Source organism: Artemia franciscana, chromosome 15 (genome assembly GCF_032884065.1).
Source record: "Artemia franciscana chromosome 15, ASM3288406v1, whole genome shotgun sequence".
Lineage (NCBI taxonomy): Eukaryota > Metazoa > Arthropoda > Branchiopoda > Anostraca > Artemiidae > Artemia > Artemia franciscana.
Genome location: NC_088877.1, coordinates 14,021,533 through 14,034,484, shown reverse-complemented (window position 1 = coordinate 14,034,484; position 12,952 = coordinate 14,021,533). Strand labels below are relative to the sequence as shown.

The 12,952-nt window shown below is 33.4% G+C and overlaps 1 protein-coding gene across 8 annotated transcripts in view; it reads right to left on the bottom strand.

Moving 5' to 3' along the window:
• Positions 1-12,952, bottom strand: part of LOC136036083 (RYamide receptor-like) — a 151,490-nt gene that overhangs the window by 63,579 nt on the left and 74,959 nt on the right. For all 8 annotated transcript variants that reach the window (XM_065718068.1, XM_065718061.1, XM_065718067.1 and 5 more), the window contains one exon: positions 9,417-9,633. In XM_065718068.1, the coding sequence (XP_065574140.1) occupies positions 9,417-9,545 (129 nt within the window). In that variant the 5' untranslated portion in view covers positions 9,546-9,633. The remainder of the gene's footprint in view (positions 1-9,416; positions 9,634-12,952) is intronic.

Here is a 12,952-nt window from a genome sequence, read left to right as displayed (position 1 = left end):
TTTGTAACGAAAGGGTGACCAGATCTTAATGAAATTTGATATTTAGAAGGATCTTGTGGTTCAAAGTTCTGATTTTAAATTCCGACCAGATCCTGTGACATTGGGGGGAGTTGGAGGGGGAAACCGGAATTCTTGGAAAACGTGAAAATTGGGGTATTTTTATCTTACGAGTAGATCATCGTATCTTAATGAAATTTGATTTTTAGAAGGAATTCATGTCTCGGAGCTCTTATTTCAAATCCCGACCACATATTTTGACATTGGGGGGAGTTGGAGGGGGAAATCTTGGAAAAACACTTGGAGTGGAGGAATCGGGATAAAACTTGGTGGATAGAATAAACAAATGTTCTTGATACGTGATTGACAGAATCGTACTGTATTCACTCTCTTTGGGGGAGTTGGGGGGAGGGGTTCAGTGATTTGGCAAGTTTGGTGCTTCTGGACGTGCTAGGACGATGAAAATTGGTAGGCGTGTCAGGGAGCTGCACAATTTGACTTGATAAAGTTGTTTTCCCAGATTCGACCATCTGGGGGGCTAAAGGGAGAGGAAAAATTAGGTATTTATAACTTACGAGTGGGTGATTGGATCTTAATGAATTTTGATATTTAGAAGGACATCGTGACTCAGAGTTCTTGGCTCTTGGCATGATCTCTTGGTTCTTAGCTCTTCTTGCCTCGTCACAAGTGCCATATGAGCTCTTAGCTCTTGTTTTAATTAATAGATAATAAAACAATCAATCCACGTTCATTTGACTATTTCAGTAATCTTGATTAAGCCTAACCCTACCTTGATGATGATGATGATGATGATGATGATTTTATTAAGTAAATAAACATTTACGAGTATTTCACTGCTAAATGTCTACAAACTAACGCTACAAAGAAAGAAAAAAACTGGAATAAATGAAACTAATAAATTCTACAATCAAAGGCAACAATTAGGTATACATATCCAATGTTAACATCAAACCAGTCTTCTAGTTGAATACAAAAATCTGTTCAGACATTTCCTTAATACTCTAAAATATGGTTCATAACACTTTTTGAATACCGCAACCATCACTAAAAGATCACCTTTGATGATTAAAGCCACTATTTGATGATTAAACAAATTCAGAAAATATACTAATTCAAGGAAGTTTTTTTTTATTTGGCTATTGAAAAGAGTGAACAAACTTTTCAGAACTAGATTGGGGAAATATTTTTGTTTTCGTATCAGGGAATACCAGATACCAAATGTTAATAGATAGAAAATAATCCTGGTCCACTAGTCTTTTCGTCTGAGTGGTTTTCAATGATAGTTTCTTATAGTATTAAATAAAAAAAAACAAGTTTTTTTAACTGAAAGTAAGGAGCGACATTAAAACTTAAAACGACCAGAAATTACTTCGTATATGAAAGAGGCTGCTTCCTCATCAACGCCTCGCTCTTTACGCTAAAGTTTGACTCTTTCTCTCAATTCTTCTTTTTAAAACAGTAAAAAACTTTAGCGTAAAGATCGGGGCGTTGATGAGGAAGCAGCCTCTTTCATATACGAAGTAATTTCTGGTCGTTTAAGTTTTAATGTCGCTCCTTACTTTCAGTTAAAAAAAACTTGTTTTTTTTATTTAATTTTTGGACGTTTTTGAATCAATGCATGTTTTGATTTTGGCTCTCCGCAGAGGAATAATTAAAACAAAATTTGCATTTTTTTTTTGGCTAAATGGCTTTCTCATAATTTTGATCGAATGATTTTGAGAAAAAAAGAGCTGGGGAGGAAGCCTAGTTGCCCTCCGGTTTTTTGGTTAATTAAAAAGGCAACTAGAATTTTTGATTTTTTACGAATATTTTTATTAGTAAAAGATTTACGTAACTTATAAATTAGCTTAAGTAAAGAACTTTTGTATTCTCATATTTTTATTACATATATGAGGGGGTTCCCCCCTTGTCAGATCCTCGCTCTTTACATTAAAGCTTAAATTTTGTCCCAATTCATTAAGAATGACCCCAGAATCACAAAAGCTGTAGAATAAATAGTTGAAATTACTAAAAATACTTTAGCGTAAAGAGCGAGGTATTAGGAGGAGGTGAGCCCCTCAAATGGGTAATAATTTCTGTTTGTTTTAAGTTTTAATGCTGCTCCTTACTTCCAGCTGAAAGAACTTTTTCATATTTATTTCTTCATTTTTTTTTTAAATAATGCTAGTAAATCCTGCGCTCCCTTCATGGAGATTTTCTTCCGCCATGACAAACTATCGATGGAAAGTTCCCCCAGCATATCCTCCTCTTCTCAACCCCTCCCCTAACCAGAAAGATCCTCCTGAAAACGCCTGTACACTTCTCAATAACCATTACTGTATGTAAGCACTGGTCAAAGTTTGTAACTTGTTGCCCCTCCCACGGGGACTGTGGGGGAGTAAGTCGTCCCCAAAGATATAGTTATAAGGTTTTCCGACTACGCTGAATAAAATGGCTATCTCAGAATTTTGATTTGTTGACTTTGGTAAAATAATTAGCTTCGGAGGGGGCCTAGGTGCCCTCCCATTTTTTTGGTCACTTAAAAAGGCCACTAGAACTTTTCATTTCCGTTAAAATGAGCCCTCTTGCAACATTCTAGGACAACTGGGTCGATACGATCACCCCTGGGAAAAAGAAAAAAAAACAAAAAAACAAAAAAACAAATAAACACGCATCCGTGATCTGCCTTCTGGCAAAAAAATACAAAATTCCACATTTTTGTAGATAGGAGCTTGAAACTTCGACAGTAGGGTTCTCTGATACGGTGAATCTGATGGTGTGATTTTCGTAAAGATTCTATGACTTCTAGGGGGCGTTTCCCCCTATTTTCTAAAATAACGCAAATTTTCTCAGGCTCGTAACTTTTGATTGGTAAGACTAAACTTGATGAAACTTATATATTTAAAATCAGCATTAAAATGCGATTCTTTTGATGTATGTATTGGCATCAAAATTCTATTTTTTAGAGTTTTGGTTACTATTGAGCCGGGTCGCTCCTTACTACAGTTCGTTACCACGAACTGTTTGATATATATTTTGTTTTAATGAAATAGCTACTGTCCCTCTTAGTCCTGTACTCTTTTTGCCATAGTTTGACTTTACCCAACAAAACTTCAAAAACAAATGATTTAAGCTTGTGGGGCAGTGGGTAAAAAAAAAAAAACAGTGGCACTTCTGGTCTCTCTTGCGTCTACAGAAAAATCTTGATTATTTCCCTCGCCCCTAGTCAAATTTTAACAAAATTTTCATCTATTAGTAATTTTCGATTTATCAATTAATAAGAAAATTTTTCATTATTTATCATTTATCTATTATTATTAAGTGTCATAGTTTAATTATTATTTTACAGTTTTTATTGATTAATTATTAATTAATTAATTATTTTTATTTTTCAACTATCCCCTCCACTTAATAGAATTTTAATAGAAATAAAATTTCAAAAATTACATAATCGTTATAATTGTTAGATCATTTATTGGAAATTTTGCGCATTCCAAAATTCCAAAATTTCTATGCCCGCTGTTTTTCCTAAAACCACCTCTGAAAAAAGTCCTTTTTTTATTTTTGCGCGTTCAAATAAAACGCTAATTAAATTAACTTTTTACATTAATGAACATGACAACTTCTCTTTTTTCCAACTCTCACAAGGTATTTAAAAAAATCCTCTTTTTAGTATTTGATCCTGAAATTACTCATCAATTCATGTTTAACTAACTACAACTTTCTGAAAAGCACATCCTTTATGAGTCCTTAGACTAGAGATACTTGATAAGACCGCAATCTTAGTAAACTTGTGTCTTCATTCGTTTTGTATTTTTTTCGACAAACCAGTTAAAAATTTGCAACTGGTTTTCGAATATAACCTTACTTAAAATATAACCTTGCTCACACAAAGGAAAATTTTCTTCAGAAATATTCAGAAATTTTTGAACCTGCATCTCAGATCTTTAAATGTAGTTAGTATTTATCAATCTTTTGTCCTCTATGAACAATTAATATTGTTCATATTTATTTTATAAATCTTGAAATCTTATTCCTTTTGAACCCAGAAAATACTTGTGAGTAACTAGAATCCAAGAGATGGTGTATTGATGTTACAATCTTGTAGTGGTATTAAGAAAAATAATAACAGAAATAAACCGCAATAGGAAGAATAATTCCTAAAGGAAAACAAATCACTAAAATTACTAATATCAAACTGTTTGTCGTAACAAATTGTAATTAAGGAGCGTCGCAGTCCAATAGTAGTCGAAACTCTAAAAACCAAAATTGTGGTATAAATACAAAAAAAAAGAATTTGGTATATATATACCCAAAATTTGGTATATATATATATATATATATATATATATATATATATATATATATATATATATATATATATATATATACATATATATATATATATATATATATATATATATATATATATATATATATATATATATATATATATATATATATATATATATATATATATATATATATATATATATATATATATATATATACTAGCTGTTGGGGCCATTGTAGTTGGTAAGCCCCCCCAAGCCCCCCCCCCCACGCGCGTAAGTCGTTACGCGCCATATTAGTTACGCGCCATTGTAGTTGTGTCCCTGTGTCCCACCTGTGAATATAGATAGATTTATATATGTGTTTCAAACTACGTAAAAATTGCGAATATACAACATTTTTGGCTTTCCCACTACTGGGAGCTTTCCGTTTCCAATTGCCAGCAATTGATCTGAAAATGTTTGACCAGAATCATCGTTTTGCAATCGGACACGCATATTTGTAGTTAATTTTAATATTTTTACATGTGCCCATAAATTAGAATTTTTCAGGCAAGCATTCATTTCGTCTGCAGGAGTTAAACTACGTAAAAATTGCGAATATACAACATTCTTGGCTTTCCCATTGTCTGTGCATATACAAAGCCGTATGCACTAATAATGACGTCATATGCAAACGCTCTTTTTACAAACAAACAAACATGCATACACACAACTCGTTTTTATATAGATAGATAGATAGGTAGATACAATACAAATTAACTGCGTAAAACTTGCGAATATACAACATTTTTCGCTGTCCAATTGTCGCTGCATATAAATAGATTGTCAGGTTTACCGACCCTCGAACATGCAACGCACAATTGTCCATGGGAAAAACAATCAGTATTAAGATCTATACCACATTTTTCTAATGATTGACCTTGAGCTTTGTTAATGGTGATTGCAAATGCTAATCGAATTGGGAATTGCAATCTTTTAAATTGAAAAGGCCTATCCTTTGGAATCATGGGAATGCGAGGAATAAGAACAGCCTCACCCTCAAAAGGCCCCGTCAAGATTGTGGCCTCTATTAGGTTTTCCATTGTTTTTTTTTACGGCAAGTCACGTGCCATTGCAAAGCTTTGGTGGGTTGATATTTCTTAAAAGTATTATTGGTACGCCTATTTTTAGTTGTAGCACGTGTGGTGGAAACCCTGAAAGATCTATGGAATTTAAAAATTCAGATGGATAATTAACCGCTTCATTTGGTTCCAAAACTGTGTCAACTGACTTGTAAAGGACTGCCTGGTCTCGAATCTTGGTCAAAACAATATTGTTGATTTCGTGGACGTCTATATTTTTGGGTGCGAGAATTGCTCTTTCACTTAGCCATTTATTATTTTTATAATTTTTTAGAATATTCGGAAATACTTTTTCAATCAATTAATTTTTGGACGTCACTAAATTACAGAAATCAGCAGGTAGTTGTATACGTCCTGAAATTGAGTCTATCGTGTCATAAATGTCTTTTTGTTCCGACGTTAACTTGGAAATGTTATTTTGTACATACGACAATAGATCATTCGTACTGTAAATTTTTTCACGATCCAATTCTACACATGTCGAAACAGCAGCGATACGGTTAGGTGAAGGCATTCCCAAATCCTGAAGAGGTTTGTTTGCCATGCGTACGCACAAATCTTCTATAATAACTAAAGTGTAGTTATAAATTTCTGATGTAAAATCAAAAGTCATATCTGACGTCTCTAACTGTTTTCGATGGAGTATATCTTCGGACATTTTTGACTTATATTTTTCCCATAACTCTGTAGGAGCTGATGGAGAGCAAGTTGTTAAAATGATGCCAAACAATGCACAAATTTGACTTGGGGTTGACGTTTCACACTAATGGGGAATATGGAACAACCCACTGGTTATCTACCTCGATGGTGGTACCGTTGCCATTGTAGGTTCTTCAGTCATTTTACAATTAGAAATTTCTCTTTCAACGGTCTTCTTACAATTAAAAATTTGTCTTTGAACGATATTCTTAAATACCTGTGTCCTGGTCGTCATTTATATTCCCTGTGTCGCGGCCGTCATTTGTGTCCCGGTATCCCAGTCTGTAATTTCTCTTTGAGTGTCCCGGCCGTTATTTATATTCCTTCTGTCCCGGTCGTCATTTGTGTTCCGGTCTGTAATTTCTCTTTGAGTGTTTTTTCTTTTAGTATTTTTTAGTTTTTTACATTTTTTCTTTTTCAGTTTTCTTTTTCTTCTTTATTTTTCAGCTTCACTATGAAATACATATCGCCGAACCTTTGTTTTTTAACTAAAATCTGGTAGGCATTGATGACCTTATCCGAGTCAAAATCCCAAACCCAATCATCATCGCTATCATTTTCAGTTTTGATATGTTTTGACTCTCGCTGTCCAGGTGGATCTTCATCTAACTGCGCGGTTTTGCGTTCTTTAGCCTCAAGCCTGTTTCCTTGCTGTTCTTTTGATTCCTCGGCACGCTTTCTTTTCTGACTTTCTCTATCAGCAGCAAGTTTTTTGGCATAGACTCTTTGAGCATCTTCATCGGCTTTTTCCATTGTAAGTTCATCAGTCATTTTAAACTTAAACATTAATAGATTTCTACGTGAACATATATGTCTTAAATATCTTTAATGACGTCACCGTCATAGCAAAAATGACGACAACTAACTTCATGACGTCAGCTGACACAGAAACATGACGTCACCTGATCCACAGACAGACACACAGACAGACAACTTATTTATATATATATATATATATATATATATATATATATATATATATATATATATATATATATATATATATATATATATATATATATATAGTTATATATATTTATATATAGTTCAATACTAAACCATCCACTCACACATTGTATATATCTGCACATGGCAAATTAACTCTTGAAATAGTAAATTTGAAGAAACTGAATTTTAATGCTGCTGCCAAATAGCTTTGCCATAAGCTCTAAATGTGTGACTTGGCGGGGATGCCGTAACGTATTGCTTAGTAATAATTACATACAGAAGCTGAAATCAAACAGGAAAGTTTGATTATATTACTTCTTGAGCGTTTTTCATCTTTGGAAATAACATATATTTTTTTGAAGTAAAAGCAATCAGTTCTTGGTAACTAACTAAAAGTAAGGAGCAACCGGGTAACCAATAGACTTAGAATATCGGGAGAGGGTTATTCAAACAAAATTTAAAACTTCTAGTTTCCTTTTTAAGTGACCAGCAAGATTGGAGGGCAGCTAGCCCCCCTCCCATGCCCTCTTTTCTCTCAGTGTCATACGATCAAAAGATTGAGATATTCATTTGGTTGAGTATAGTTAACAATCCAATAACTATGCTTTTGGGGAAACCCGACCCTCTACTGTCCCTTGGAAGAGGGTTGTAAGTTATGAGCTCTATCCATTGTTTACTATTAGTATTGGCTATTGGGAAGTATACTGACATTTTTTGAGGATAGGGAGGGGGTTCTGATGAAGAGACTTCCCATTGAGAGAACTTTCCAAGGGAAATTTTCGAGAGAATTTGCTTGAATTTCTATGCGAAATTATTTTTGTTTGTCTTACTTTTTCTTTGCCGACTCAATTTCATACGTGGAAAATGTTCCCGTGGAATTGTCCAGGAGAATTTTTAGCAGAGTTGGAATTGTCTGGAGAATTTTTCCGTGGGGGGGAATATTCCACGAAAGAATTTGTCCGTGGGAGAATTTTCCGAGGGAGCAACTTTCCATGTAGTGGGGCATGATCTGGCATGATTTGAAAAACGATTTCCGGTGGAAATTTCCGGGCGGGGGTATGCTACGTGGGAAAAACTTTCCATATTGGAACTTCCCGTGGTGGAAGGGAATTTTCCATGGCTCTTCCTAGCATTTTTTTGAAAAACGATCAGAAACTAAATAAAAACCGCATAATTCAACTGAAAGCAAGGAGTGATTTTAAAACTTAAAACAAGCAGAAATTATTCCGCATATGAGGTGCATTACCTCCCCAATACCAAGCTCTTTACGCTAAAAGTTGAATTTAGTCTCAATTCTTTAAAAACAAGTTCTAAAACACAAGGGCTGTTTAATTAGAATAAGAAGCTTCTTTTAAAAGTACTAAAATACTTTACAGGAAAAGCGAGAGATTTCAGAGGGAGGAACCCCTCATATAGGCAATAATTCTTTTCGTTTACTTGTTTTTTAGAACTTTATTATATAATAGAAATAATCAATAAACATTGAACTTTCAATAGCTCAGAACTTGATAATGACTCGGTTCATGGTAACTAACATTCTTTTTTCTTGACCCACTTCTACCCGTCATTTATGCACACAAGCTTAGAACCTACATTTATGAAATGAGGTACCTTCAAATACTTCTGTTTAAACATTATTTAGTACATTATTATTATTATTATTATTATTATTATTATTATTATTATTATTATTATTATTATTATTATTACTATTATTATTATTATTATTATTATTATTATTATTATTATTATTATTATTATTATTATTATTATTATTATTATTATTATTATTATTATTATTATTATTAATATTATTATTATTATTATTATTATTATTATTATTATTATTATTATTATTATTATTATTATTGTTATTATTATTATTATTATTATTATTATTATTATTATTATTTTATTATTTTTACTATTATTGTTATTGTTATTATTGTTTTTATCATTTATTACTATTATTATCATTATAGTTAGTACATCACTATTTTTAGTGCATTATTAGTCGAAACTTATTATCTCCGAAAAGTTTTTGTCTTGAATGTTTACATTCAATTCGAAAATTTTTTTCCAGTCTCCTGAAAAATATTAAAATGAAATTGCACATAGTTTTGGCCGACCACCGGTAATATTTGAAGTTCATAAATAATCCCTCAACGTCTCAAAAATATTGAGTTCATAAGTATAAAGTCAATGTTTTTGAAATTTCCAAGATATTTTTAGTAATCGGATTTCAACTGTATTTATTTTTAATTGCAGTTCCTCATCACGAAAAGTGAAATATTGCCATTTATTTTCTCCACTGAGAAAGATATTTTTTACATGCGCCTACTAGGAAAAGACATACCTGAAAAAATATTGACGGCGTGTGCATGTTGTTATTGCACTCCTCGTAATAATCATCACTGTTAATTGTGCCATTGCTACTGCACACTATTACGGACGGGTCCGTTATATTAAACACTTCAAGTTCCATTAACAGCCACTAGAAGAGGCACAGAAAAGATGATTTCACTGGAATTACATTATAACCTCTGTTAATGATGCGTGTATCAAGCCTGAAACTAAAAAGAACCAAGTAAGTTTGAGAGAGAGTACCTGTGGGGGGAGGGGCTTCCAGCGGATCCATTTCCATCCCGTTCTCTGAAAGACCAAAATCTTACAAAAAATTTTTTATAATTTGTAATATTCGTTTTCGTCTTGGAGCTAAACTTGAAATATAGGTCAAATTTAACTGCCAATTACCTCTAATCTTTTTTTACTTTTAAATTTTGATTAGGCCATTAGCGATTGTCATTATCCATTCAGATCGGTAATTGCAAATCCTTGGATTTTGAAATATTGAGCTTCGAGTTCCAGGCTTTAGACCAATTTCAGTTTGAATTTAGGTCATTCTGCAAGCCAGCTGTTTATTCCACAGCCTTCTTCAAGTTCTCTAATGTAATAACAAGCATGTCAAACTTAGGACGAGTAACATATGACCAGGCTAGTTCAACTATTTTCAGGGTAATTAAGTTCAAACTTTAAGAAATAACAATTATGAAAATTATTTTTAAATATAGAGAATTATGGGAGAAATTGAAAAATCTGGTGGTGTTGGGGGAAGGAGACTCTAAGGTCTTACACCCACCTCTACCTACTAAAGAGCTTTTGGAAAGAGTTGAAAATTAGCAGTATCTCCTAAGTGCATTTAACGGCCTTGTACGTGCTCTTCAAATTACTAAGGGGTAAATAATGCATGAGAACATTTTACTATCCTATCTCGTGATAAGCACAGAATTTTGAGGCTAGAATGTTGACATAGTTAAGCAGTCACCAGTCATGGTTCAACTTTTGGCTCAAATTTAAATCTAGATACCAAGACATAAGTAAGGGCGGGAAAATAGAATGATGTCTTCATCTTCTGAGAACAATATTTTGCGAACCTCAGATCAGTCATCTCATCAAAGCGAAAATCTACTCTTGCTCAGTAGCTACAGCTATGCTGTACTCATCAGAGGCGTGGCCTATGACTCAAACCCAGATGGTGAAAGTAGATACTGTCAAGACGAAACACCTACGCAACATCAAACGTTTTAATTTGCTCGACAAGGTAAAGAACTAGGAAATTCTCAGGCCCTTTAAATTGCCAAACACTGGGTGAGAAGCTCTAGTCTCACTCACTGCATTGGGATAGTCATCTGCTTTGTTTGCCCAATCAACAACCTCATCTGACTCATCAATTTTGACTCAACTGCAAGGCGCTGCAAATGATTCAGAGGAAGACAATACAAAAGATGGTTGGATGTCATCCGTGGCTGACTCAATACCTAAGCATCAGCCCCAGCGAAGTTTTGACACTTACCCAGAACAAACCACTCTGGAGACGATTGACGCTGATGTTTGGTTCCTTCTGCGCTGGCATCGCTACTGAACAAGAGCTTTAAGTTGGGTACGTCAAGTCAGTTTGGCCCCAAAGTATTCCGTTGACGGAATAATGGTAAATAATATTACACGGTTTAATACGGGTAAATAGTTTAGTAATATTTTAAATAGGTAAAAAGTTTAATAACCATTTACTTCATGGATAACTGAAAATTCTTTGGTGTCGGAAAACGCAAGAGATGAAGTCCCAAGTTCACTCTAATGAGAAAAACTGAGCATTGATTATTTATTTAAATTCAATATATAAAAGGTATGTGAAAATAATTTCTGCGTAAAAACGAATATGTTGCCGCAACACTGCGATATTACGGACTCAAATATTACAGAAGGGTGAATCTAAGATATTGATGTCGTAGGGGTCAAGCAAACAAAACAGCACTGCTGTTTCACAAACCACAAAAAAAAATTTGTCATTTTGCTTTCACCTGAGTAAAAAGCAAAATGACAAAAAATAAATTTTTGCCATTATGCTTTCACCTGAGTAAAAAGCAAAATGACAAAAAATAAATGTTTGCCATTATGCTTTCACCTGAGTAAAAAGCAAAATGACAAAAAAGAAATTTTTGCCATTATGCTTTCACCTGAGTAAAAAGCAAAATGACAAAAAATAAATTTTTGCCATTATGCTTTCACCTGAGTAAAAAGCAAAATGACAAAAAATTAATTTTTGCCATTATGCTTTCACCTGAGTAAAAAGCAAAATGACAAAAAATAAATTTTTGCCATTATGCTTTCACCTGAGTAAAAAGCAAAATGACAAAAAACAAATTTTTGCCATTATGCTTTCACCTGAGTAAAAAGCAAAATGACAAAAAATAAATTTTTGCCATTATGCTTTCACCTGAGTAAAAAGCAAAATGACAAAAAATAAATTTTTGCCATTATGCTTTCACCTGAGTAAAAAGCAAAATGACAAAAAATAAATTTTTGCCATTATGCTTTCACCTGAGTAAAAAGCAAAATGACAAAAAATAAATTTTTGCCATTATGCTTTCACCTGAGTAAGAAGCAAAATCACAAAAAATAAATTTTTGCCATTATGCTTTCACCTGAGTAAAAAGCAAAATGACAAAAAATAAATGTTTGCCATTATGCTTTCACCTGAGTAAAAAGCAAAATGACAGATTTTTTTATTATGATCTGTCCTTTATGAAAATTATCTTATGGTAGCACAGTGCATTGATGTCTTTGCCTGCCAATACAGGTCCAGGGCTCGATTCCTTCTGTGGATAGCCTGCAGGGCGACAGGATTGCCACCTGTCCCTATAAAAAAGACCAAGCAGCTGATTCTTCGATTTGAAATTCTATGCGCTGTTAATAGTTTTGGAGGATCTATATCCTTTTTTTATGGAAATATGTGACTTTAAGAAGTACGAGTTTCTAACATTTTGAACTTGGTAAGATGATATAATAAAGACAAATTGACTGAACAACGGGTATTAATTGGTGACAGGTTATCACATTCTTATGACTCATTTTATTTGTTTCCTTTTTACAAGATTTGAGCGAAGTCTCTACCTGTAAGGATATTTTGTCGTAAATGATCCTTTTTTTTTTAGGCTGGGTCTCTTAGAACCGTAGGGGTGGCTTTGAATTACTGTTAACATGAAAATATTGTAGTTTAGTGTATTTAATTTTTTGTTCAATTTCATGTTAGTTATTATTTAGATTATAGATTATGTTTCATTATATCCCATAAAATGATCAGATTAATTTCACGCTATGCATTGACGAAATGTATTTTAGCTTTGAAATTTAGCCCCAATTAAAAAGCAATTCTGCTGCCAGAACGGGTTTGGGATGTTCACTCCCTCCCAAAACATTAATTGAACACACACACACACACACACACACACACACACACACACACACACACACACACACACACACACACACACACACACACACACACACACACACACACACACACACACACACACACACACACACACACACACC